At 37.7% G+C, this 27,628-nt stretch overlaps 2 protein-coding genes across 3 annotated transcripts; both read right to left on the bottom strand.

Annotated features, from left to right (window-relative positions):
- Positions 1-2,319: 2,319 nt before the first annotated feature.
- On the bottom strand, positions 2,320-5,829 carry LOC113765660 (pentatricopeptide repeat-containing protein At2g17210-like). 2 transcript variants are annotated; one of them, XM_027309892.1, is made up of 2 exons: positions 5,783-5,829; positions 2,320-5,102 (listed from the first exon to the last, which is right to left on the bottom strand). In XM_027309892.1, exon 2 carries the CDS (start codon positions 4,869-4,871, stop codon positions 2,568-2,570), a length of 2,304 nt encoding a protein of 767 aa, XP_027165693.1. In that variant the 5' UTR covers positions 4,872-5,102; positions 5,783-5,829; the 3' UTR covers positions 2,320-2,567. The 2 variants fall into 2 exon arrangements, with proteins under 2 accessions (XP_027165693.1, XP_027165694.1); XM_027309893.1 differs by having other exon boundaries at positions 2,320-5,097; positions 5,783-5,802.
- Positions 5,830-6,993: 1,164 nt separating this feature from the next.
- On the bottom strand, positions 6,994-27,410 carry LOC113765691 (2-(3-amino-3-carboxypropyl)histidine synthase subunit 2-like). The gene is made up of 10 exons (XM_027309931.1): positions 27,310-27,410; positions 27,008-27,222; positions 18,501-18,609; positions 17,970-18,327; positions 17,682-17,751; positions 17,477-17,544; positions 16,970-17,085; positions 16,783-16,889; positions 8,338-8,474; positions 6,994-7,344 (listed from the first exon to the last, which is right to left on the bottom strand). Exons 1-10 carry the CDS (start codon positions 27,388-27,390, stop codon positions 7,106-7,108), a joined length of 1,500 nt encoding a protein of 499 aa, XP_027165732.1. The 5' UTR covers positions 27,391-27,410; the 3' UTR covers positions 6,994-7,105.
- Positions 27,411-27,628: the final 218 nt, after the last annotated feature.

Genomic DNA, 27,628 nt, shown 5'->3' with positions numbered 1-27,628 from the left:
TTTTATCCAAAGTTAATGATTGTGTATACTGCGGTGCAAAGCGTTCTATTTAGAACCCCTTAGATTTGGTTGTTGTGCTAATGAAGTTCAATCGGCAGCTACTGAAATGCCTTCAGAATTAGTCAAATTATACAGAAGTAATAATGAAGAGGCATGTGAATTTCGTCAATGTGTTAGAAGTTATAACAACATGTTTGCATTTACATCTCTTGGAGTGCATTACGACAAAGAACTCAGCAGAAGAAATAGAGAAATTTATACATTCAGAGTTCAAGGTCAGATGTACCATTTTATGAATCCATTGAGTCCTTCACATGGCCAGCCTCCTTCGAATGTTCAACTATATTTCTTTGATACAGATCATGAAACAAGCAACCGTATGGCCATTTCTCCTAAATTTAAGAAGACTATTATAGAGCAGATTCAGAGAATACTAGATTGCAATCCATATTCTGCATTATTTCGCCGCTTAGCAGATCTTCCGAATGTCGATGAGTATAAAATATTTTTAAGGTCAGATCCAGCTGTGGATCAAAGAGTATTCAATGCACCTACAGTATTGCAGGTAGCTGTAGTTTGGTTTGAGAATGATAATAATATTGGAGACACATCTCGTCATATATAAGTTTATCCAAAGTCAGGCAATGTGCAAATTATGAAGCACTATTTTGGCTGTTTTGATACTTTGCAATATCCGCTTATATTTGCAAATGGAGAGACAAGATGGCATGAAGGAATACAGAGATTTATAAAAGGTGTTGATGACGTTGCTGGTCATGCCACAAGTATTGGTGAAAATATGAGTTTTCATACTTGTGAAAATGCATACCAGCTTTTTATGGCAGAGGATAAAGGTTAATTCTTATACAATTCTTTTAATTTGCATTTGCAAATTTTATTCTATATTTTATACTTCAATATGCAAATATTGAGATTTTACTGCTTCATTTTTCTGTGCAGCATTAAAACAAAAGAAGACCAAAAAGCAAACAATAGTTTCTTGCCAAGAGTATTATGCGTATAAATTCCAGATGCGACAATCTGACAGATCTTTTTTGCTTGATGTCGCAAGATTATTTCAGCCATTTGTAGTGGATACATATGTTAAGATAGAATCGGCTTGTTTGGATTTTCATCGAAACTAACAGCGATACATTCGAACAGAATTATACCAAGGAATCCTAGACAGTATCGCAGTTGGTGAGACATCAGCCTCAAATATAGGAAAATGAATTGTATTGCCGGCATCATTCATCGGAGGTCCTAGACAACGCCTTTTTACCCAAAAAAATGCTTTCCTTAAATCCCTTGCAGCTGTGTAAAAATATCTACTTATTTGTCCAGAGTTAACTGGTGAAAAATAAGAGAACACAGAATTTTGATACAAGCAAAATCACCAGAAGTATGACATAAGCAACATATTTCTTCCCATTTTTTCTGTTCCTCATAAACAAACGAAACTATCTTAATAACTAAATAGCTTCCCCGGAAGAAAATCACCTGAAATAAAGTAACCAGCTTAACTCAGCACAAAATCAGCTGATATTATTTGGACAGCAAGCACAGATATGCAACCCCAAGTTCAAAGAATATATATTCAAATACAAACTACAAATAACAGTTTTCCTTTTAGACCAATAAAGGTAAAAGAGACTACATATCTCGAAACTCCTATATTGTTCCATGAAGATTGCAAGTTACAGAGAACACCATATCTTTAAAGACCTGTTTAAATTGATCCCCTACCCTCTTTTCAGATATAATTGACAAAAGCACCTGAAAGACCACTAGGCTATAACAAAAGAATCGCAGTGTAAAAGGGCAATTGAGATATTAAATGACAACATCAGGCATCCAATTCAAGTTAAATTTTCAGCAAAATATCAAATTCCATTTGTTCTGTAATACAAACTGAAGAAAACAACAGGTTCACCGTCGAGTACACAATACTGTCACACAATTAGTCAACTTCAAGGGCACAATATATCAGCAACTGCAATAATTTCACATATTCTTTTTTATTTTAGCCTTTTACTAAATAATTCCACATATTCAAGTAGAAGATAATCCATGAGGAAAAGCAAACCACCAAAAGGCATTGGTTTCTGATATTTCCACCATCTACCAGAACAGAAGGGTATATTTTAAGGAAGATTGTTTGGAGGGGAAGACAGAAAACAATGTGAAAGTAGCTTCTTTCTTCTAAGGAGCAAGTATTGAATATCATAGTTTTCACATGTTATAGACAACTGAAAAAGTTCAATCACCAATAACTACACTCTTCAACAGTAAGCATACAACATAAACATGAGATCAACATTAACAACTCTCCAAATGCTTGTTTAAACTATTTGGCAGGATAAGGTCACCATTGTTTAGTGTCATCTGTCCTCAAGTATCAATGCACAAAATCTTATTGAATTACATTGTCCTGTCAACTAAAACTAGCTACAGATAAATGATGCTTACATAATGCCTCTGTAAAAAAGAACCGGTAGACGGATTCCAGGGTTGCAATGCTACATCATGCAGTTAGATACAAAAAAGAATGAATCTACCCTTAGAAATCAGGTACCAGCATCCACAAACTGTTCTAGCTGTTGTTGTAGGCGAAAACCGGAAGAACAGGATTTAACTTCCTTCATTTTTGTTCCCAATATATTATCATGATCTGTATTCTCAATCTTCATCCACGAATGTAATTGTTCAATAAAAATACACAACTTATCAGATAATGGATCATGTTTATCTCCTGCAACAAACCTGTATGCCCTATTGTTCACATGAACCAAACTGTACCCAGCGAGTACCTTCACCCCACTTTTCTTGCCCAACAATCTCATAGTGACAGCATCCGACCATAAACCACCAGAAGCATACATGTTAGATGCCAGCACATATCCAGCACTACTAGATGGCTCCAATTCAAGAATATGAGCTAAAGCACCAGCCCCAACCTCCCTATTACCAGAGTTCCTACAACCGCTCAAGATTGCACTCCATGCACTAGCGCTAGGCTTTACTGTACAAGGTATTTTGTTGATAAAATCCATTGCACTATCAAACTTTCCAGATCGAGCCAACAAGTCCACAAGACACGAATAATGTTCCACCCCAATTTCAACACCATATTCTTGTATCACATTCTCAAAGACAGACAAGCCCTCATCAACCAATCCCCCATGGCTACATGCAGATAACAGAGAAAGGCTTGTTACTAAGTTGGGCTTGAGACCCTGAGATTCCATTTTGGCATGTAAAGCTAAAGCATCACGAGGAAGGCCATTCATACCATATGCTGCAATCATAGCACCCCATGACACAATGTTTTTTTGGGGCATGTATTCAAAAGCTTTTCTTGAAGCCTGTATCGCCCCACATTTGGAATACATATCCAAAACAGCAGTTCCAACTGCAACCTCAAAAGCTAAGCCATGTCGAATAGCAATACCATGAGCAGACTTTGATATGTTCAGATCTGCAAAAAGAGAGCAGGCTTCAATAAGATTCAACATGGTAACTGTGTTAAGATTTTCTTCAATCAGCTTCATCTCTCGGAAAAGAGCAATTGCTTCACCAGGCATGTCCCAGTAAGTGAATGCTGCAATCATTGTGCTCCAAGTGACCGCATCTCGGTGCTTCATCTGACTAAACTGCTTCCATGCAAGACTAATGCAATTGCATTTTGCATATGTATCAATTAAAGAATTTTTGACCAACTCATTTGATTCATAACCTTGTCTAAGTACTTTGGAATGAATCAACTTGCATTGATATGGTAACATAAGATATTTGCATACTTGAAGCAGATTGACAAGGGTTACTTCATCAGCTTCAACTCCTGCCCTTCTCATTGAATCAAATAACAACAGGGCTTCAGAATGCTTCTCACTTTGAACATATCCAGATAGTAGAGCATTCCATGATACCACATTCTTTTGACTCATCTCGCTGAAGGCTTTAAAAGCAGATTCAACATCATCACACTTGGAATAGAAATCAACCAACGAGTTACCTACAAACACATCACATTTCAGGCCTCTCGAAATCGCAAAGCCATGGACCAAATTTCCCATTTCAATGTTCTGTAAATTGGTGCATGCTTTGAGTATAGTTACAGTTATAGGCCCATCCACTTCAATGTGAAACTCAGATACCATTTGCCGGAAGAACTCTAAAGCAACTCTGGCTTCACCATTTTGCACATACCAGCCAATTATTACGCTCCAAGAGATTACATCTCTATGATGCATTTCATTGAAGAGCTTCCGAGCAAGCTCCATCCTGATGTCTGCATACATACATAAAAGGGAGTTCTGAACTGAAGAGATGGCCCAAAACCCGCTACGAACAATATACCCATGAAGTATTTGCCCATCATCAAATAACTGGCGTTCACGACATGCACAAATCACAAGCACCAAAGTGGATATGTTAGGTTTGAATCCTGTAATTTTGGCCTGGAAAAACAAGCCTAACCCCTGCTCAAAAGCACATTGATCAAGGTGTCCATGAATGATTATGTTCCAAGAAACTGAATCTCTGTTCCTCATGCAATCAAAAACATCATTTGCACAACCCAGGGTTCCAGATTTCACGTAAAAATCAATAATAGAATTGCCCAAGGAAGTGAATGAATCAAGTCCCTGTTTAAGCAAAGATGCATGAAAGGACTTGCCATAATCAAAAGATATCGCAGAACATGCTTTGAGAATGGGAGGGAAGACAGAAGGATCAGTCAATTGAACTCCTGCCTCCCTCAATTCACGGTGACAGGAAAGAACCTCTTGCCATCTCCCAGTAGCTGCTAAGTTCTTGATCTTTGAAAAACAGCTGGGGAGTCTTGAAATTGATGAAATGCGCACAGCCATGAATCACTTGCATTATAAGGGCTGCAGGCTCAATAGCTAAAAGATTCAATAGTTAGGTAACTCTACTCCTTCCAGCCAATAGCAAAACATCACAAATCTATGGTAGCATTGGACCTCATAAGTCCTCGCTTTCCACAATGAAGCAACCGATATGTGCATTCTTGGTGACCTCCTGAAACGCAATCTGGCATCCTTTATTTGCAAATGTTACAGCTTCCAGAAATGGCTACACTAAATCCAGATTCAGAAAAAAAAAAAAAAGTTAACAGCATATAACAAGAAGGGCCCTACAAGTTGTCAACATCTTAAAAAGCCCAGCAGATATAAAAAAAATTCATAAATTGCTTGTAAAATACATGAAACTAAGAAGAAATCCATTAAGGTAAACAAAAATCATAAAAATTCCAAACGAGATCACAAAACAATTTCCTTTCTGTTTTTGATATTTCCTTCCGGTTTTGTGCACATTTCCTACAAATCAAGCCCACTAATGGCATGACCTTTGAATATTTATCCAAATTCAGGTAAATACAGAACTAATCACATTGGAAAAAATAACCCCCTTAATCTAAAGAACAATTTCTGTAGTATATCACTTCCTAAATTCCACTACCAATATACAATACCAAAAAAAAATCCAATGAAACAAAATACAAAAAAAATAAAGAATAAACCCAATGAGAATTTTGGCATAAACAATTACAAAGAGAACCCAGTTTCATACTACTCTGCTTCTGTTACCAGAGAGAAAGAAAAAAACCCAATAGAGATAGTTATCCAGCAGCTATCATTCATTTCAGTTCTCTACTTTACAAGAAAAAAGAGTTGTTTTTCTCGGACCAAACAAACAAACCATGTGAACTTGAGAAGGAAACAAAGAAAACAATGAAATTTTACTAGAGGGGTTTTACCGGCGACGGAGGCCTCTTCCTGGGAAATGGTCGTAACTCAGAAGAAAGAGCGCCGGCAGTGGCTGTTATAAGAAGCGGCCAGTAACGCCGCTTTGAAATTACGATGACTACTATTTTTTTTTTTTTTTGGTGACGGTACTGTGGTTGAAGGTTTCCTATTAAAATAGGCTTTCTGGATAAGAAATTCATGTGGAAAATTTGAAGCACTTGGTGATATTGGGGAATTTCTTTTCTTTTCAAATACTCAAAATCAAGTTTTTTTACTATGAAGTGGTCTGTCAATTTTGATAAAATAAGTTGTGTTTATGATTAGTAAGTACTAGGTAATCTGGCTAATTCCTTATATAAGATTATGGATGAAAAGAGAAATCATAAATGTTGTCTGATAAATAGTTTCCTTCACATATGATGTGAGATTTTTTTTTTTTTTTAAACGTTGCCCGCCGGATTAACAACAACAAATGTGTTTAGATTATAGATCATTTGGAATTTTTTTATTTTTTGAAAAAATCTTATAACAATTTTTTTATATAATATATGTGAAATAAAAAAAGTAGTTCAAAAATATATTTATAATGCAAGTAAATAAAATTGTGCAAATATCCCTACTCAACAAAAATAATCAAGCTGAATGCAAGCATAAAGAAACGTAAATCAATCAACAACACGTAACCATTCAATTGCTGCTGGCCATATTTACAAGAACTCACATTATAAGGGAAGGAATGTAATAACAGGTTCTAAGTTATGCCAATGAAACATTACAACAGCTTACAAATATGCTCTCTCCTATCCTATGAATATGCCTGACTAATACAAGACATAAATGGAATCTGATCCAGTTCAAAGAGGACAAAAATGCAGAGACGACCCCAACTGGTGGAACTTAGGAAAGTCAACCCCTTCTGTTTAACCGAATAGGGATGAAAGTATACCACGAAATGGGTAATAGCTGCAAGAAGCTCTTCCCAAGGCTAGATTAAAATTAACCATGCCAATGCAAGGCAAAAATGCCAGCACCACAGTAGCAATAATAGCCGGAGATTCCCAAATTTAGCCACAAACACTTCTATGGGTGCCAAAGCTGCTGCACAACTACTGCGTTCTGCCAAAATACCCCCAATTGGTTTCAATGGAAGAACTACTGGGAATTCTGCTTTATGTCTACTGTCCAAACATTACACAGATTTCGCTGTATTTCTGCGCTGGCTTTCTATTGCAAATGTTTCCCCAAACGATCTAGCTTAGTGCACCATCAGTTGGATACTCTCTTCCTTTCTCTTTGCTTATTTTCAGAGCAGTAGAATAAAATCACATATCGTGTCATTTGCTTTGTTCATCCTCATATCCAGATGTCTTCCCTGCTCTACCAATTAAAAACAGCTCTGGAAAAGAGTCACTGCTATGGATTTCAAGACCTTGATATGATCGAGCTGCAAAAAACTCAGCTCCAGATTTAGCATCTCTTCTTGACAACAGCTCAGAGTCCTTGTTTTGGAGCAGCAAAGCCTTCTCTGTGACATTTACCAGGGAGAGAACTGCATCCTTTTCCTCCTTCCCCTCTGATAGGACCAAAAATTCAAAGGGACCATTAAATGAGCACAGCCAAGAAAGAAGCGAGACATTTCAAATTAACAGTCACCAGAATAAAGCTACATTTGTCCATTGACTGATCAAATGAGGAAAAAAAAATCTGGTTTCCAGAATAAACATATCAGCTCAACTTTATAGGAACGACTTATCATATTATGAACCATTACATGACTTTAAGTTATGAACAGTCACACAAAGAGGGCTAATAGACTAATTCGATCCAAATCGTATACTTTAGAAAATAACCCATCATGAATGATGAGATTTAAAAAACAATGCTGAACAGGAAACAAAAAAGCAAACATGACGACAAAGAGAATTATATATGTTTGTGTGTGTACACATATATATACACACAGAACATCGCAAGCACATTGATGATTACTCAAGTACATCATCAATAACTATCAACACACAAGCATGGAAATAGAAGCATAGCCTTAAAGACTTTAGGTAGTTCACCAATTGGCTTATGTGACCCATATGATAACACAAGCCTTAATTCTGTGTCATCTCCCATCAAGCATCCATGCATAACACAAGTACCTTGTTTTTATTGTTAATTAAACGAGCCTCAAAAGATGTCTTGAACATCACCCTAGAATGGAAATAAAACCGGGTTCATCGGCGCAATATTATATCATGGAACTATGCAAGAAAGAGAGACTCCGATTCTCTAAATTGGAATTGCAATGAAAGTAAATCAAATTCTCATTTGGTTGTCTAGCTTCACAAGAGGGCTAATTCCTCTCATTGGTGCCAGTAGAATATTCAGTGAGCTCAGAGCTAATGAAGTTGCGTAAATTCTATATAATGGTGCACATAAGGTCAGCTGAACAAGAAATTGCCTCACTTGTCATTGTTAAGTATGAATTTGGAAGAACTCTATAGCCTAAAACAAATACCTGGTTCCAATGTTTTTAAAGGAGTTTTTTTTGAGACCTCAAGATAACAGAAGATACCTTGCAATTTAAAATCTTCAACATATCCACCCTGAAAGAAAGAAAAACGTGATCCTGCCTCATCTTCTACTTCTGCAGGCTGGGAAGCAACCACATCCTGAAATTCCATTGAGTAAGCTCCGGTCCACTGACTGCCCCTGCAATAGTGGTTTAACAAGAGTTGATCATCTAGTATTTACAACAAGTTCAAAGGATAATATTATCATTATCAATTCCCAAGCCCGTCGAATTGGTAGAGTCTAGGCTGGAATAATCACCAAATCCAATACCAAAAAGGGATTTTATTTACTTACAGCAAGACTATTTAGAGTGTAAAGGAGGACTTCCAGACCTCAGCCGAATGATCTATTACTATCTCCTGCCCTGAGGTCTGGATAAATTTACTTTATTCAAAACTTAAATAAACTTCGAATCATATAGCAGCGTATCAAAACCATGACAACTGAATGTGAATCAACATATAATCTTAACAATGTCTGCAGACAAATGAGGACAGAATTAAGATGAGACGATACAATATTCACAGTTCAGACACTGAATAATCTAAACTTGAGAAGAGGGAAAAAAAAAAGACAAAGTGGATGGCAAGAGACAAAAGGACTAAAATAGAAACACAAGGGAACTCTAGCTTACAAAGAGGTTATAGATCAACCAATCAAGGATCTGAAAAATACAGCCACATTTCATAAAGAGGTTTACGTTTATTCCTCTTACAAAGTACTATTAGTTATTATCAGGTTTTCTGCTCCTATGACAAACCTAATTCAATTCAATATTGCCTTTGAGCATACATTGTAATAGAGAAATGAAACTTGATGATCATATAGACCAAACTCAATATCTGAAAATAGATAATTGCAAAGTTCAACAATATCCATGAGAATAACATTAGAAACTTGAAGATTCGTGAATAACGTGGGTAATAAAAGCAGCATTAGAACCAAAACTAGGCTGATGAAATGTAGCAAGGTAAGCATGGATGACAAAAGCAGTATTAGAACCATAAAATCTTCAATGCATGTGAACCAAACACATCTGAACTTCTAAGTGGGTTTAACGGAGTCCAATTGCTTCTAAGTAAAAGTAAGGCATTTTTTGAAAAGCTCCCAAGTTTGAGCTTCAGGTAGAGTTACCTTTAGCCAAAAATCTTTTTAATATAAACACTTTTATCAGGACATTACCAGGTACTTTATCACTACAAAAAGAACTTTACCAAATCTTTTACACAACAGGGACACTATGTGCAACCAGAAATCAATGTAAAACTCGAAGCTAGTTCAAAATTTTGCAGATAACTAATTTCCGAACCTCAGACGAGGTTAGACACTATAATTATTACGACAGAGGAGTAATATCACACGCAGTTTTCAAAAAATGACTTCCCTTCATTTATTTAGCTACCTTGCATACCTCTTGGACATCAAATTGCATAGTACTACTGTGACAGCCCCACCTCACCCTAAGGCGAACCAAAGGGTTCGGCGAACCGCCTGCCCAACTCTCGCCAGGACTCAGTCATTCACTACAGTCCTCAAATAAATTATAAGATAAATCTCAAATATACATCAAATGTGTCACAATTTAGATCTTAGGCCGGGTTCATCATTCTTAGTGATCCCTAACACATCATATAAAGTTCCGTAGAATCAGATTTCTAATGCGCCCAAATCATTTCTATCCTAGGCTTTCATCCATTTTCGTACTCGGGCGCAAGAATCCAAAATAAGATAATTCACCACTCGAGCTGGCCAGTTCCAAAAGTAAATCATCTACATTTGTAATTCCTACCTGACATACGTATCTATGGTTCTCAGATACCATGAGGAAGATTTAAGGCCTATACATTTATGGTTCATAGCTTACGCTCAAGCGAGCACTTAGTCCTTCAAACTTATTCACCACTTGGCCCAAGCTCACTCCGCGCAGAGGCCACGCGAAGCAGGCTCTGATACCAACTTGAAAGAATCGCGTAGCTCTAAAATTTTGGGCAGCATACCCTCTGTATTTACCTATTTTCCAGCCATTTATGGCTTCATTGTTTTCCTCAATCAATCCCAAAACACACAAAATAATCTCATTTCAATAGCCATTCAATAAGCTCCAAGTGGTACAAGTACAAATTCAAGCTAGGACAATGTCCGGAAATAAAGTTGATGCCCTAAAACCAAAAGACAGTTTTGACGTCATTTAGCGAAACGGACACAACTGGAGCTACACTTATCGGATTGAGGTGCAATTTAAACCGTTTCGAAACTAAGACAAAGGGCTACAACTTTGATGAAGATCACTTAGTCCAGTTAGTCCAGTTTGCAATGTATCTAGGTCAAATTTACCAAAACAATTTCAAATTTTCCAGTTCGAAGTTTATTATGAAATGCAACCAACAGTCCTGATTCATTCAATCATATCTCAGTACATACAACTCCAATTCAAGTGATTCTAAAGCCATCTGAAAGTTAAGATACCAGGCTATAAATGTTAAGAAGACATCGACAACCAAATCAGTAGTATTCCCAGTCAAACTAACCAATTACCAAAGCTGATTATCAGTTTCGGACAGAAACAGGACAACAGGGGTATTTCAGTCTTTTCACAGGCTACGTTGCTCCGATTGGGCTGACATTTTGCAGGCAACTATAAAACATCATTCTCTACAACTTTCATGTTTTAACCTAAGACTAATTCGGCTTCTAACTAGGCCCAACAGTACTGGGCAGAACAGGAAAAAATTGAAACCCTAATCTGGAATTTTCCGCACAAAGTGAAAATTTTCCGCAATTCGCTACAATTTACGCACTATAGATTCATTCTAGACTATCCTAAGCCATCGTCCATGGCCACACACCATCAAACATATAAAAACAGAAAAAATCAAGATTAAATATAAAATTCACCAAACTCAACTAAAAGTCATGAAATATCACCTAAATCCATCTCTTTAACTCATACAAACCACAAATTTAGCATTATCAAGAACAAAAGAGAGGTTCCTTAGCTACTCACCTTGTAACTCAAGAGAAGAAGCAACTAAGCACCTTGGTCTTCCAAACCACTTCACAACCAACCTTAATACCACTAAACTAAGAGGTTTTATGGTGGAAATCCAAGTTTAATCGGTTAGATTTGAAGATTGAACAAGATTGGATGTAAGAAAGTTGGGAGTTTTCTCTTCTTTTCTCTTGAGGTTGGCCGGCCAAGAAGCTTCAAAATAAGGATAATTTTGGGTCAATTTTTGGTTAAATTGGTAAAGTAAGAAATTGGTCAAAATCCAAAGGTTAACCACTAAGTGACACTTGTCACTTTCATTAATGCATGGCTATCACACCAATTTGTCCCTCTCACACCAATTCATCTAGTAACCTCTAGTTATCTCTTAACACCTACTAAATTAATCCCGGTATACAAAACGTAACCCAATCGGCCAAATTTCATCGAATTTACTGCACTAGTGGGTCCCACATTCGATATACATTCTTAAAACCTCATGAACTAATTTATACTAGAAAAATTATTTTAAAAACCCTATTTGCTCATACCAATTATCTGAAAAAATTTTCTAATAAAGAAAAGGTATAAAAGGCGTGCAATTAAATAAAATAAAGCCTAGAAAATTGAAAAATTTACGGGTTCTCACACTCTCTCCTCCTTAAAAGAATTTCGTCCTCGAAATTTCTTATCATCGCCTTCTTTGGAATACAAAATTTTACTGCTTCCTTCTCACGGTTAAATTGAGCATCATACTTAGCTAACCAACCTGTTTCCCCTTCACTGGCCAGATCATTGAATTCTTTGGTATAATTTCTTCTTCCTTCCCAAAGTGTAATTCTTATACACCATTCTAGTGGTCAAACGGTGGAATACCAGAATCTTACCTTCCACGTCTTCAAACGAATCAGGGACTTGATGTTGCTCTAGGGCATATGTCCGAGCCGACACCTTTGGTCCATTCTTCTCCCCCTTCGACTGGTCAGGGTTGGTCGTGGTTGGTTGTTGGTTCCTATTCCCTTCTCGAGATCGGCCTGGGCAGTTTACGATTTGATGATCTGCGCTCCCACAACGCAGACATTTTCTTCCTTTCTTCCAACAGACCTCTTCTGTGTGATTCGGCTTCCCACAGTACCCGCAGGGACCATGAGAAGCGGAGACCGAGCCTCTTCGTGAGGCACCACTTGACATCCCTAGTAGTTGTACTCCCCCGTTGCCCCTTCCAATCTTAGGAAACGTACCCTTATCCCCTTGCTCTGAACTACTTCCAGGAAATCCCCTTTTCTTGGTTTGGAAGTTCTTGACTTGTAACCTCGCATTTTCAACTCGTTGAACTTTTTCCACAGCATCACTAAAGGTACTGAGTTGGGCTACAGCCAGGTCTTTCTGAATCTCAATATTTAATCCCTGGACAAAACGTCTTATCCTCCTTTGCTCAGTCATAATTAGTTCGGGAGCGAATTTAGACAACCTGGTGAACTGGCTCTCATATTCGGCGACAGTTTGAGTTCCCTGCCGAAACCTAATGAATTCATCTTCTTTCTTTTCCTGGATCAGAGGTGGAAAATACTTCGTGTTGAACTCTCTCATGAAATTCACCCATGTCCTTGGGGTTTGTTCTCTTTCCCATTTCAGTCTTATGATATTCCACCAAGATCGGGCCGCTTCCTCCAGTTAGAAGACGGCAAGTCACATGTCGCTCCTCAGTGTAGTGTAACGCGGCAAAGATATCAATCATCTTTTCTAGCCACCCCTCGGCCACGTCAGGGTCTCGTCCTCCAAGGAATTTCGGTGGCGAGAACTTTTGAAATCGTTCAAGAGATTTATCCTCACCCTCGATATGATTACCAGGATTTTCCGGCTGAGTAATAGAATTTTGGCCTTGCTGTTCCCCTACGTAAGCCAAAAGGTCGGTCATACGTTGGATAGCGGTAACTACCTAAATGTTAGGGTCCAGTCCAGGTTCAAGGTTGGGTTCAGGCATTGGTTCCCGATTTTCCCCTTCATCCAAGGGTTGCCTACGTCCACGGTCCCGGCCTCGTCCACTACGTGTTCCTTCCATTGGATTAACTAATCTAGACTCGAGGCGCGAATACAAGATACAAACTAGCGAGATCAGTAAGTCAGATATATATAATACGTCCGAATCAATTCAAAAGCAAATATGTATATAACTCGACTATATCAAACAATTCACACAGTAACAGTCAGTCAGATACAAGCAAAAAAAATCCTATGGAAGTGAGGGGGGGTCATTAGCAACTAACGAAAAGCTTCCTCTTTCGTACTAGTAGTTAATCTGAAAAGGCATACGACATGTAGTCGAGCCTTATTTATGCATTCCATTTACTGGATTTATAACTGTGGGATCCATAATTGCTTACTCTGGTTATTCTAGGGTTTCTTGGTGATTAGAGCCCTACTTTGATTGAAACTTTTGACGTATCCTTGTTTCACTGGTGAGTGCACTACTCCCCTGAATCAATGCTAAATTGGTTTTCTGTATTTGCAATTTGCTATTTGAATGTCTTTCCTGACTGTTTATCCTGCATAAGACGAGGATGTACTTTATCACACTTGTTCTCTTGCCTGTACTGAACGAACTGGAATATATTACTTGTACTTGTTATGTACTTGAATTTGTTACTTGCACTTGTTATGATGTCGTTCGAAAGTGTATCCAACGACCTTCCTGTTAAACCTGAGCTCAACTTCATGGGGAGTTAATTGAATTGAGCCAGCAAGGGCTTGGTCGTGAAAATTTACAATCCATGGATACCTGCTCCTGGGGAATCTATGGGTATTGGAAACTCTGAATTTCCGGTATACTCGAGTATTACCATTCCTGTTCCTGTTTGGCGTTCGGGTCCGGTAAGGGGTATGTTTGGTGAATGGGGTTTTGGCGTTAAAGCAGTATTCTACTGGATTGGTTCCTGTATTTGAACGTTGACGGAGGGTCAACGAGGCTGGATCAAGTATAGCAACGGGGATTTGGCTCCTGAGAGCCACCTGTATCCTTTACATTGTGATGTTCATTCTTTTCTCGTATTTGATGTGAATGTATGCCTCCAAAGTGCTTCCTCATGAATTCTACTATTTATACTGTTGGTACCTCATTGACCTTTTAGTTCACCCCATTCCATTATTCTTGTTTTCCTTAATGGTAAGAGATAACTAGAGGTTACTAGATGAATTGGTGTGGGAGGGACAAAAGGATAGCCATGCAATAATGAAAATGACAAGTGTCACTTAGTGGTTAACCTTTGGACTTTGACCAATTTCTTACTTTACCAATTTAAGCAAAAATTGACCCAAAATTATCCTTATTTTGAAGCTTCTTGGCCGGCCAACCTCAAGAGAAAAGAAGAGAAAACTCCCAACTTTCTTACCTCCAATCTTGTTCAATCTTCAAATCTAACCGATTAAACTTGGATTTCCACCATAAAACCTCTTAGTTTAGTGGTATTAAGGTTGGTTGTGAAGTGGTTTGGAAGACCAAGGTGTTTAGTTGCTTCTTCTCTTGAGTTACAAGGTGAGTAGCTAAGGAACCTCTCTTTTGTTCTTGATAATGTTAAATTTGTGGCTTGTATGAGTTAAAGAGATGGATTTAGGTGGTATTTCATGACTTTTAGTTGAGTTTGGTGAATTTTATATTTAATCTTAATTTTTTCTGTTTTTATATGTTTGATGGTGCGTGGCCATGGATGATAACTTGGAATAGTCTAGAATGAAACTATAGTGCGTAAATTGTAACGAATTGCGAAAAATTTCCACTTTGTGCGGAAAATTCCAGATTAGGGTTTCAATTTTTTCCTGTTCTGCCCGGTACTGTTGGACCTAGTTAGAGACCGAATTAGCCTTAGGTTAAAACATGAAAGTTGTAGAGAATAATGTTTTATAGTTGCCTGGAAAATTTCAGCCCAATCGGAGCAATGTAGCTTGTAAAAAGACTGAAATACCACTGCTACCATGTTTCTGTCCGAAACTGATAATCAGTTTTGGTAATTGGTTAGTTTGACTGGGAATACTACTGATTTGGTTGTCAATGTCTTCTTAACATTTATAGTCTGGTATCTTAACTTTCAGATGGCTTTGAAATCACTTGAATTGAAGTTGTATGTGCTGAGATATGATTGAATGAATCAGGACTGCTGGTTGCATTTCATAGTAAACTTCAAACTGAAAAATCTGGAGTTGTTTTGGTAAAGTTGACCTAGATACATTGCAAACTGGACTGAGTGGTCTTCATCAAAGTTGTAGCCCTTTGTCTTAGCTTCGAAACAGTTTAAATTGCACCTCAATCCGATAAGTGTAGCTCCAGTTGTGTCCGTTCCGCTAAATGACGTCAAAACTGTCTTTTGGTTTTAGGACATCAACTTCATTTCCGGACATTGTCCTCGCTTGAACTTGTACTTGTACCACTTGGAGCCTATTGAACGGCTATTGAAATGAGATTATTTTGTGTGTGGTTTTGGAATTGATTGAGGAAAACAATGAATCCATAAATGGTTGGAAAATAAGTAAATACAGAGGGTATGCTGCCCAAAATTTTAGAGCTACGCGATTCTTTCAAGTTGGTATCAGAGCCTGCTTCGCGTGGTCTCTGCGCGGAGTGAGTTTGGGCCAAGTGGTGAATAAGTTTGAAGGACTAAGTGCTCGCTTGAGCGTAAGCTATAAACCATAAATGTATAGGCCTTAAATCTTCCTCATGGTATCTGAGAACCATAGATACGTATGTCAGGTAGGAATTACAAATGTAGATGATTTACTCTTGGGACTGGCCAACTTGAGTGGTGAATTATCTTATTTTGAATTCTTGTACCCGAGTACGAAAAGGGATGAAAGCCTAGGGTAGAAATGATTTGGGCGCATTAAAAATCTGATTCTACGGAACTTTATATGATGTGTTAGAGATCACTAAAAATGATGAACCCGGCCTAAGATCTAAATTGTGGCACATTTGATGTATATTTGAGATTTATCTTGTAATTTATTTGAGAACTATAGTGAACGACTGAGTCCCGGCGAGAGTTGGGCAGGCAATCCGTCGAACCCTTTGGTTCGCCTTAGGGTGAGGTGGGGCTGTCACAACTACTGATTATAACAGTATACCACTAAAGGAATTAAAATGAAGCCTATAATCACTATTGATCCCTGCATGAATTTATTCCAGCAAAGTTGTTGAACCTCTAACATGCAGCACAATTCCTAATTGCTCAGGAAAAGAAAATGTAATAAAAAAAAAGTATAAAGACAAAATCCATTTCTGCAACCTGCATTATTTCCATGAAATGCAAAACCACCCATTAGTGAATAGTCATCAAACGAAATTGATAATGCCATGCAATTTATATAAGATATCCACTTAGATGTGCTTTAGGTACAATCAGGAAATTATAGAGCATCCACAAATTTCAACCACATAAAAAACTTTACACTCATAGTTAAAATGGTATTTACCTGTTGAAAGCTATCAAAGCTTCAAAAGGAGTGATTATAGGAGCTAAAAACTCCTTGCTATCCAAAAGAGCCGTTTGAGCGCATGATACATAGATGAAAACATCACACTGCATATGCACCAAAGATTTGAAAAATTCTCAAAAGTTAAAAGTTGTAAAGAAAATCTGTCCACAGAAACAATGTTTACCTCAGGAAAATTAGCTAATTTTGCAGGATTTGGCTTTCCCATAAGAAAGGTATATGCCTTTTTCCCAGCTCTAGTCACGAGTTCTGTCATTTGATGAATCATATCTAGATAACCAGCTGCATCAATAATTTTACCAGAAAAACTTCAGTCTGTATCTTAAACATGACGACAAACTAAAAAGGTCAAACAAAATGATGTGCATTGGCAATACATTCTATCAAGCCTGAAGACAATATTTATTATCTAACCATAAGCTCAGCAAATGTTCAATAAATTTTCAGAAGATTTCAATTGATTTGCAAATGCATAAGACCAAATTGGCTTTCAATATGAATTAAGGAGCAACATTTGTGGTCTTTACTCAGAGCAGATAACATTATTGCATATGAATTATAATTCTACATATTTAGAACAAAAAAGTCTAACTACGGCAAAAGTCAGAAAAGCATTGATCCATGATGGAAGAGGGCAAGTGCATATTAATAAAACTGTTGCACAAGAACTTACCAACTCCAAGAGTTCCAACCAAGATCCCAACCATGTTTGCATCCTTCGCTTTTTCAACTAGATAATACCTAATTATTCATGCAGTTGGTTGCACATGGGACAAAAGAATGATTTTAATACGTCAATGCATATCGCATCTTATATATAAAAGTTACTAATTTGCTGAAATAAATTAGCATCATTATGTGCTTGACAAGTATAATACCTGCGCTTAAGAATTTTTGCCTGCTGAGATACATCAGTCTTCAAGCAACCTTCAATTGCATCATATCTGACTAGAAACAACAGGTGAGAAATCAACAAACATTATTGCATAGCCAAGTGAAAGAGCATGAGAAAGCAAAAGCGGGTAGCTGAAAAGAACAAAACAAGGAAAATCAATTGACAATGTCAAACCAATTTGAATTGGCGAGCTTCATGCTTATAACAAAACTAAGACAACGAGCAACACAGAAGAGAACGGCAATGCCAAAAATTGCACCCCTGCACTTACCTATTTCACAACTATTAAATGTTAATATGAAGTTTGTGAAAGCCGAGTTGTCTAAACCAATCCAGAACAGCAAATAATCCTCCATCCTGTGTCCCTCAGGTAAACTCCAACCCAAACCACCTAGTCTAAATTTTGTATCAGCCTTCTGAGAAGAATCTTCATTGTTATCCTGCTCGCCATTCAACATTAAATGTCGATTTTCCAATTTCATAGATGTGGATGGAGTTATAACTGAATTCGTAACATTAGCAAAATGTATCTGAAATCCTGAGTTGGAGTCATGAAACCTCGTTGCTTCAACATTTAGTGCCTCTTTTATATCCGGCATTCCATGAGCATATTCTAACCCAAAAAGAACCTGCAATATCAGCGATATTCAAGTCAGCAATTATGTAACTTAGACAATATGTGTTACAAGCCAAAATAAAACTATCACCTAGAGCCCTGGAGTGAGAAAATTGCAAACAAAAATTTGTGTAAAAAAAGGCAAAAACAACCACATGATAGTATATGCAGTACTTTCCAACTTACCAGAACAGGCTTGCCACTTTTTACGCCATAATTGTATAAACTTTCAGCACAATTAGATGCCTTAAGAGGAGCCTTGCCGAAAACACAAAAAGCTGGAATTGTGGTTGTCCTGCCAAAACATATTATAGAAACCCAAAAATTAGAAACAAATGGAAGAAAAATTTTGTTTCCCACCAAATTTTCTACTTGCAAACTCAACAAGGCAATTTAAAACCAGAAAACTTGATACCAAAACATGTTCAAACTTATACATGACAGTATGTATGCATCATCGTTGATACTTGTTTCCTTGAATCAAGTACATAGCAGCCTCAAAGAATTAGGAACCACTTGGGATATTCTGTACTTGAAATAAATCTATAGGTACATAAATTGCAAAAAAAAAAAATGGAAATGAGGCCTCAAGGGTTCATCAAAAAGCAAGTTTCCAACACATTTGCAAATGTGATTGCTCCATTTTTAAGCCTGAGAGTAATTGGGACCAACGAAAAAAAGGAGGTAAATACTACAAGACATAATGTGTAACATTTATTGTTCAAATGCACGTTAACAGAAAAATTGACACAGCAAGATACTCCCCGACTTCCATTTCAGCACTGGTTGAGGCCTGTTTCTTCACATTCAACAACATAATACATGAGAAAGAAGCAATAAGAGCGTTTCACCATGGAAGCTAGGACCAATTGACTCCCTACAACTTCAAAAAACCAAAAGAAAAAAAAAATACAGAGAGTACACTTTTACCAAATTCTACTAGTTCATATAGCAACCAACTCCAAAACCGAAAAGGCCAAATTTCCAAAACTTTCAAAAGCAGCAATAACAAATAACAATAACCCTTAATACACTGGATACGTTTGGACTGCATAATTTGTTTTGCTTAATTTAGTGTGCAAATTTTAATTTGAAATCTTTGGACACGTAATTTTTTGCAAATGTTTTCCACAAGGGGATGCTAAGTTATACCACCAAACTAACAGACAAAAGGGGCCTTGGAGTCAGGGTTCACGTGGTGCAAGGACCCACCATGTTTTATTCACTTCTCCCCAACACCTTTACTACCTCCGTACATTATGCAAAATGTATCCGTTGTAAGAAAGGGGTAGTGGAAAAAGAGAACAGTCCAGAGAGCATTGAGGATTGTAGGAGCTTCCGTTTTTGGTTCAGAGATAAACTCCAGCCACCTCTCTGCAATTTCTATACCCTTTTTGCCAAGAAAAAGGTTTCATCCAAAACGACATCCGCTCTGTGCTTTTTTTCCCCAGTTGACGTCAATTACAGTGCCGCGCTTGGCACCAGTCGACGCACAAATAGAGATCCAGATCTGAGGTAATTAACTTGCAAGTGCGCAGCTAAATACCAGCTTTACTTTCCGGGTTATCAAGGGTAAAGAGCTTGAGCTTTCTAACTGGAGCTTGTGAGAAGGAAATTGAAAGTTGTCATTTGAAACAATTGAGAACCAGGTCAGGTGCGGTTCTTTTTTTTTATATAAGTTTTTCACACATTTCCCCAATTTATGAGTCAGCCCTAATTCGAATAGGAACGATTGAATCATAAATTTTACGCATTCTGAAATTGCAATAATGTTGCTGCCGGCGTAATATACTTCAGAGTTGGGCGTAATTGCAGTGTATAGGCACCTGTAGACACGATATTTGTGAGTTAGGATGAAATTCGCTGTTTATTTTAAATCGTGTTAAGGCATGATTAGGACTGGCCTGAAAGTTAATAAATGCCTGCTGAAACTTAATTGGACTGATTGGTAGAGTAATCTTGACTGTCGGAGATCTTCTATTTTTTTAGGTCTGTTTTGCATCGAAAGTCCATAAACGGAATTTGTATGTTGCTGAAGTATAGCTGCTATTTCAAAAATATAACCGAATTTCTGAGGTTTAGAAATATGATGAAGTAGGCATAACTTGTTTACATGTTGAAGTTTAAAAATATCTAAGTATGCTGAAATAGGATTCAAACTGTTATTTCCCTCTCCGGTGAAGTATAAACACATGCCTGCTCTTGTTTGAAAAAGATGTACAAGTCTAAGTCCATTAACTGATATACATGTCTAAGTCCTCAAAACTTATTATAAGTCTATGTTGTAATGCTATTTTAGCGTTGCTTTTTGAAGAACTGGGTAGAGAATGAAAAAGTGAATGCTGGCTGTTTTTACAGATAAAGACCATAGGCAAGTTCCCCAGACGGTCGTTCATCTCCCTCTCCCATCCAATAACGAAGATTGAGAATAGAAGAAAACTTGGAACCAAAGCGTTTTTTAAACTACTTCATTCAAGTGGATTTTACTCATGAGTTGCATCCTATTAACACACCCTTACGTGGAGTAAATGTCCAACAAGCGCAGGCTATCATTGTCCGGTCCAACAACCCCCGCCCGTGCATCCGAGGCTACTTCCGTCCACTCATTCACAGCCTCAAACAACTACATCGAGTCCTTAGTTAACTACTTCAAGGTAAGGCCATCCTAAAATATAATACACTGCCCAAAAACAAGACTTGCGCTATGGATTTTCATGCTGCTGCCCTGTTTAGCCACCTTCATACATCCAGTTAATTAATATTCTTCGGTGTATTTGTTGAATTTGGCTAATCAATTATTGAATGTGTGCCTATTTACTCCATTCAATTTTTATGCTAGCACCTGCTAATCACAAAATGTTAGAGGTACATCTTGGGTTCAAACAAATAAGTATTTCTAGAAATGAGGACAATACTTATTGGAGTTCTTCCACATATTGAGTCAGCCTTAAGTTTGCCACTGCTGCATTGTAATTAGAACTTAGTAGCTAAGTTTTGAGTCACAAAGATATATTTATCTAAAATCTGTAAATGTTTGACAGTTTCATATTCGTTTGCCAGTACTACAAACTGATATACACTTCTACTGATATACCACTGCAAAAGCTTATTGGGATGAAAACATGGAGATGCACTTCTGTATGACATATGTCGAGTGGAAAAAAAGTGGGGAGTGGAATCCAAACATGTCCACCGAGGCAAACTGGATGAAACTAACTGTCCATCTTAATTCCAGTTGGGGTAAGCAGTATATGTGGACTGTCTACCATTCGAAGTACACGCGTTTGAAGAGGATTTGGCGTGCATTTGCCAAATTAAAAGGTTTGCGACTCTCGGCCGAAACTGGAATTGGGTGGGACGAGAATAGGAGATGCTTTATGGCCGATGAATCTCAGTGGAGGAATCTGCAAATGGTAATCTACCATCCAAATCAAGTTAAAATTTTGGCAACAGAATTTCATGTTTACAAATTTCATTCCTTTGATGCTTAATTCGTAACTGCCGGGCTGAGTTGTGACTTGTTACCTTACTGGCAATTGATGAATTAATTTTAAGACTCGATTAGTTCTTGGCTACTATGGTAGAATATGATGAACAAGTACTCGTGTGCTAACAAATAGGTGTGTCTTGGCTTTATTACATGATTTGTATTTGAGACTTAAAGGATAATTTTCATTATTGGACAGGAGAATAAAGACTATAACCAGTTCAGATACTTCCAGTGCGTTGACAAATATACGATACTATCCGAGGTCTTTGAAGGAGAAACCGCAACTGGAAGCCAAGCAACTTCCTCATTTGCATCTCCATCTTCGCGTGTGCCTCGACAAATGCCGGCTACTCATTTGGGAGGGCAATCAAGTTCACATTTTGGCGATGAAATGCTCACCGGTGACCCAGATATCACATGCTACGATACAGCTCCTACCGTTGGAAGAAAGAGAGGCTCGGCCAGCGTAGGGGCTACAAACTCGGGTTATGGATCTCGCCAGAGCAAGTCGAGCAAAAGTTCTGATAATCCATTCGTTGAGTGTGCCAACTCCCTCAACAACCTAGCCTCAACGAAACTGCAAATTAAGGAGCGCCGCGCTAAAGACTTTGAGAAATATGATGTCACAATGGCAACTCAGGTTATCGAGTCGTTCGAAGGCCTGTCCAAAGGAAGGAGAGTCACGGCTCTTTTACAACTCCAAGATGACAAATGGCGTAAAACTTTTCTGACTATGTCACGTGATCTTCAGGAGTACTGGATTAACAAACTACAGGTTCCCGATGAGAGGGGGCCAGATGATGAGAAGGGGCCAGATGAAGATTAGTTGGCAGTTTAAAAAAATGATTAGTTGGCAGTTTCAAAAAAGATTAGTTGATTAATTGCTGCTTTAATTTCCAATGTACTTTGAATGAATTACTTGCGGATTGTGGTCAAGTGGGCTGAATTTCTATTGTTATATTTGTATTAGTGGTGCAACATGGTGCTTGGCTATTGTGAGTGCTACATTTACATCAATTAGTGTGCCCAGGCACTTAGAATTATCATTCTTGCTTTCCTCATTTCTGCCAAAAAATTTTGAGGACCTCATAATATGCTTCTGATGTGGTTATCACATTATAATTCCTACAAGTATTAATATGCCAGCAGTTAATATGCTTCTGATGTGGTTATCACATATTATAATTCCTACAAGTATTAATATCTAAACCCAGGTGGCTGCGCAATATCAAAACTAAGTTTGATCAGGGTAAAACATGAGATCATTCAGGATTTGGGATCCGTTAGCCTAAACACAACAAACTCAATATGGTAAAAAAAAAATGCACGTTCACTGTATCATTTACTTCAATGAAATATGTCATTAAGGCAAAATGAAAATCAAAACTGCATATAAAAACCTTCATCTCTACGTTTCTCCTCCTCAAACATACAAAAAGAGAGGGCTTTGGTATTATATAGGGTGAGCAGCTTGCTGTCCTCGCAAAAATCCAAATTTGGTATTATATTAAGAAATTGGTCAAGTACTCTGTCTAGGAGGTATCATTGGTGTTGAAATTCCTACAAGAAATTTTCCTACTATTTGTGATCTCATATAAGATTTTTATGTACGGGCTGATATGAAGGGACTTCACGTACCCAGATACTTCCACATGAGTTTTGCTTTCTCACATGCATTTTTGCAGACTACACATCTTCAAGGATGTCCTAGTTGGACAGGCGAACTGACACAGCTTCAAATAATTATGGCCTCAATTCTTACCACCGAATGCTTTTATAAGCATGCACTGGCAATATATACCAATTGCGGATGGCCATCAAATTCAAAATTGATAGAGAATTGCTTCCCACAGCAAATAACCTACTTTTACTTTTCCCTCATTTTATATAGTACTCCCTTTTACGTGCATAACTTCAACATGTATGGAGGTGCATCCAGTTCGTCCTCAGATGAAGACGATATTCTATTTGCCGCCGGTGCGGCCCTATTGTTCGGTCCAGATGCAGAACCATTCGGAGGTCCTATCCGGAAGGTTCCATGCAGGACATCAGCTTTAACTGGCAGACAATGGGTTGAAGAGGTGATGTCAGGGCACCACACCCGAATTATGAACGCAACAAGATTAACCGTTGATTCATTTATGAGATTGTGTAATATATTGGCCGACTGTGGATTTGTTCCCCAGCATCATCAAAAAAGGGTGACAATAGAGAAGGCACTGGCGATGACTTTAGTTATGATGAGTCATAATATGCGGATGCGCATGATTGCGGACCGATTCAACCACTCGCTTGAGACAGTGCATCGAAATATTCACGAAGTTATCAAAGGTCTATGTACATTTGTGCAATTCATCATCACTCCAAGGCGGCAGGATGAAATCCATCCAAAAATTATGAATGATCCCAGATTTTATCCATGGTTTGAGGTATATGTGAGGCTGCAACTAATCCTATAACTGATTCATCTTGTAAACTTCTAATTGGTTGGTTTGAGGTGGAATATATCTGTGTAGCCTAAATTACACCTGAGTCTTTGTTTGCTGACTCGTGCTATTGTTGTTTAAAGGCATTAGTGGCACTTTAAGTCTTTAGCTAATTAAAAATGCTAGACTAATTCACTAATTGCGTGTATGCGTATTACTTATATCTTATATCTATGAGTTGACTTATATTAAACTTATCCATATAACATCAAATAAAATAAGAAAATTGGTATTAATGGAATTGTTATATGAACTTGTTAAAGAAAAAAAAATCAAAGAAAGATTATTTTAGGATGAAATTAAAAATCCAAGAAACACCTCTATAATTTGAATGATTTTCTACTAACGTACCAATTAACATCACAATTATTCTATATATATATATATATGTGAAACCTTAATTCATATTTATATTAGTTTGTATAGTAATTGATAATAATAGGATTTGTAGAGCAACATCGAAAAAAGGGTGGTAGATCCATTTGTAGAGCTGTAAACCCGGTCCGTGGCCATTATTTGCAAAACCCCTTGTTGGTTTAGAAGCGGACTGTGGATTTTTGGAAGTCCATTAGAGGAAAGGGATAGTAATGGGCTTTTGTGACATCATGAAATAGGCAAATACAAAAGCTTGCACCAATGAAGCAAAGATGTATAAAAGAAACATCGCAGGCCTCAAAATTGATGAAGTATGCACCTGGTCCTGAAGTGATTAATGAACAATTTCATCAGTTGCTTTTAGTGGTGCAATTAATGGGGGTTTCATTGTAGTGATTTCATCATTACAATTTTTTAATTAATTAATATACGGGGGTTTTAATTAAACCCGATGATAAGGTATATTGAGGGTTTTAATTTATTGTTGCATACATCTGTTTAATTAAAACCCCCACTAATCAACAAGATGAAAAATTTCGCTCATTAAGTAATATATTTTAATAATATTGTAATCATAGTTCGTCATCTTGTTTGCTCATTAATTAACCTGTTTACCTAATTTTTTTTAAGCAAATTTAGTTTGTGGGAAAAAACTAATAATACACCTAATTTTGTGGGTAATTGCCTTAATTCATTAAATTCGTCAAAATTTCCACCTTAACTTTTTTGTTTTTTTGTAAAGGACGCAGTTGGGGCCATTGACGGGACACATATACCCGCTTCTGTTCCGAGTGGACAGCAGGTGGCATACACAAATAGACACGGAGTGCAATCACAAAATGTGTTGGTGTATGTGATCATGATATGAGATTCGTATACGTGTATGCAGGTTGGGAGGGAAGTGCCCATGATGCTCGTGTTTTAGATGGGCCTCTAACGGGCCCAAATCATTTCCCAATGCCCCCCCCCAGGTATGCGAGTTAAACCATTTCTTCACTCTATTTAGCATAATTTCACATTACTAATGGCTATCATTTTTGATAATACGTTTGGAATAGGCAAATACTACTTGGTTGATTCCGCATACCGAAACTTACCCGGTTTCTTACCACCCTATAGAGGACGCCAAGCGGATGTTAGTGGTCGTAGAATGGGGAGATTTGCCACGGCCAAGGAACTTTTTAATTACAGACATTTTATGCTCCGCAATGTCATTGAGCGAACATTTGGTGTTCTTAAAAGGAGATTTGCTATCTTGCGGGGCGCCATACCCCACTACATGATGACTACTCAGATAAACGTTGTTATTGCCTACTGTGATGTGCACAATTTCATTAGAGATCAACAACCGGATGACTATTACTTCGCCAATCCCGATATAGGAGATCTAGACACAAATGGTGCAATTCCTCCCTATCCGGAGATACAGCCACTACATTCCCCTCCCGAAGTGATTAACCAATGGATCGGTATGAGAGATGCAATGGCCAATCATATGTTCAATACCTATAGAAATACACGCCAGCGTTAATTCAATTATGGGTGAATTTATATTAATCTTTTTTTAGCTGCTAAGTTAACAAAAAACCTTTTTTTAGTAGCGTCGGTTTATGCTATCTTTGGAGAAAGGGCTATGTTGTGCCTGACTATTATGAACATTTGATATCGTTTGATTCCCATAATCCTTGCGTTTGAGTTATTTTTCACCTACTTATATAGCTGTAACCTCCTGTAAGCACTCGGTAGGTATACCTTCAAACCTGTATTTTCATCATGCAAACGGAGGCACAAAGAAGAAAACATGCGCATGCTTGTTTACTACTACCACCGCGTTGCTTTATTATTTGTTCTATGTTCTGTGCGTACATCAGGATTTCAAATCGAAATCCTAACTAATTTTCAAAGTGAAGGCCCCACTCGCATTGACCAGGTAAGCAATTTGGGGGAATGAAGTATTTCAGCTTCGAATGGGTCTCGTTTGACTAGGCAAAAAAAAAAGTACTTCAGCCTCGAATGACCAAATTGTCCATCAAAATAGCACCATCCGCCACTTACTCCTTTCTGCCAGCTTTTTGTAATCATAAATGCATGTCATTTCACAATAAATGAGTCCCTTATGTTCCAATAAACTAAATCATGCAAGTAAAAAATCTGAGGTAAATTATGTAAATTTGGCCAGTCCAAACGTATCCACTATCTTCAAATTAATTAGTACCTCATACACTAAAGGTTGTACCCTTCCGACCATTTCCTCAAACTAAACCAAATTAATTAACACTAAACAGCTCCTTAATCAAAATTACAAACATAGTTACTATTAAACACATAATCAACAAACTCACGGGCTGAGGCAACTGTGGCCGTAATGAATAACGCAATCAGCTTTCACATGAGCAGCTCCGACCTCGTCCACACAGCAGCCGCCGTAGGTGGTGTTGGCCATCACGTACAACTTAGCGGTTGCACGTGACTCGTCGGAATTCTTAAGAAGACGGTGGAGCTCTTGCCAGAGAGCACTCACGACTTTCCTTGAATCTTTCAGGAGCTCATCTGGAAACTACAAATAAAATAAATAGATAAAATCTCAATTAATAATTTTAGGAATTATTCATTAGTTTTTTTACCATTTTTATTGTTAATAAACCTGTAAGGCGACTCTGGAGAAGTTATGGGCGTTAATGAAGTCCGCGACGAGGGAAATTTCGTAATAATTTTCAAAATCCATGACTAAAGAATACGGTACGGATGCGGAGGCGGAGGCGGAGGCGGAAGCGATGGCCTATACGTACGTCGCCGTTCTGAAGAAATTATGGAGACGAGGGAAATGGAAGAACATAATTGAGTGGGCCGAGTGATGACAATTGAACCGCGAAAAGTGTTGAGTTATTGGGTTGGCCCAAATTACCGTTCTGGACTTTACTGTTTGAAGAGGTGGCCTAAAGGCCTAATCTATATGTCTAACA

Source organism: Coffea eugenioides, chromosome 3 (genome assembly GCF_003713205.1).
Source record: "Coffea eugenioides isolate CCC68of chromosome 3, Ceug_1.0, whole genome shotgun sequence".
NCBI classification, from domain to species: domain Eukaryota; kingdom Viridiplantae; phylum Streptophyta; class Magnoliopsida; order Gentianales; family Rubiaceae; genus Coffea; species Coffea eugenioides.
This window is presented reverse-complemented; position numbering and strand designations above follow the sequence as displayed.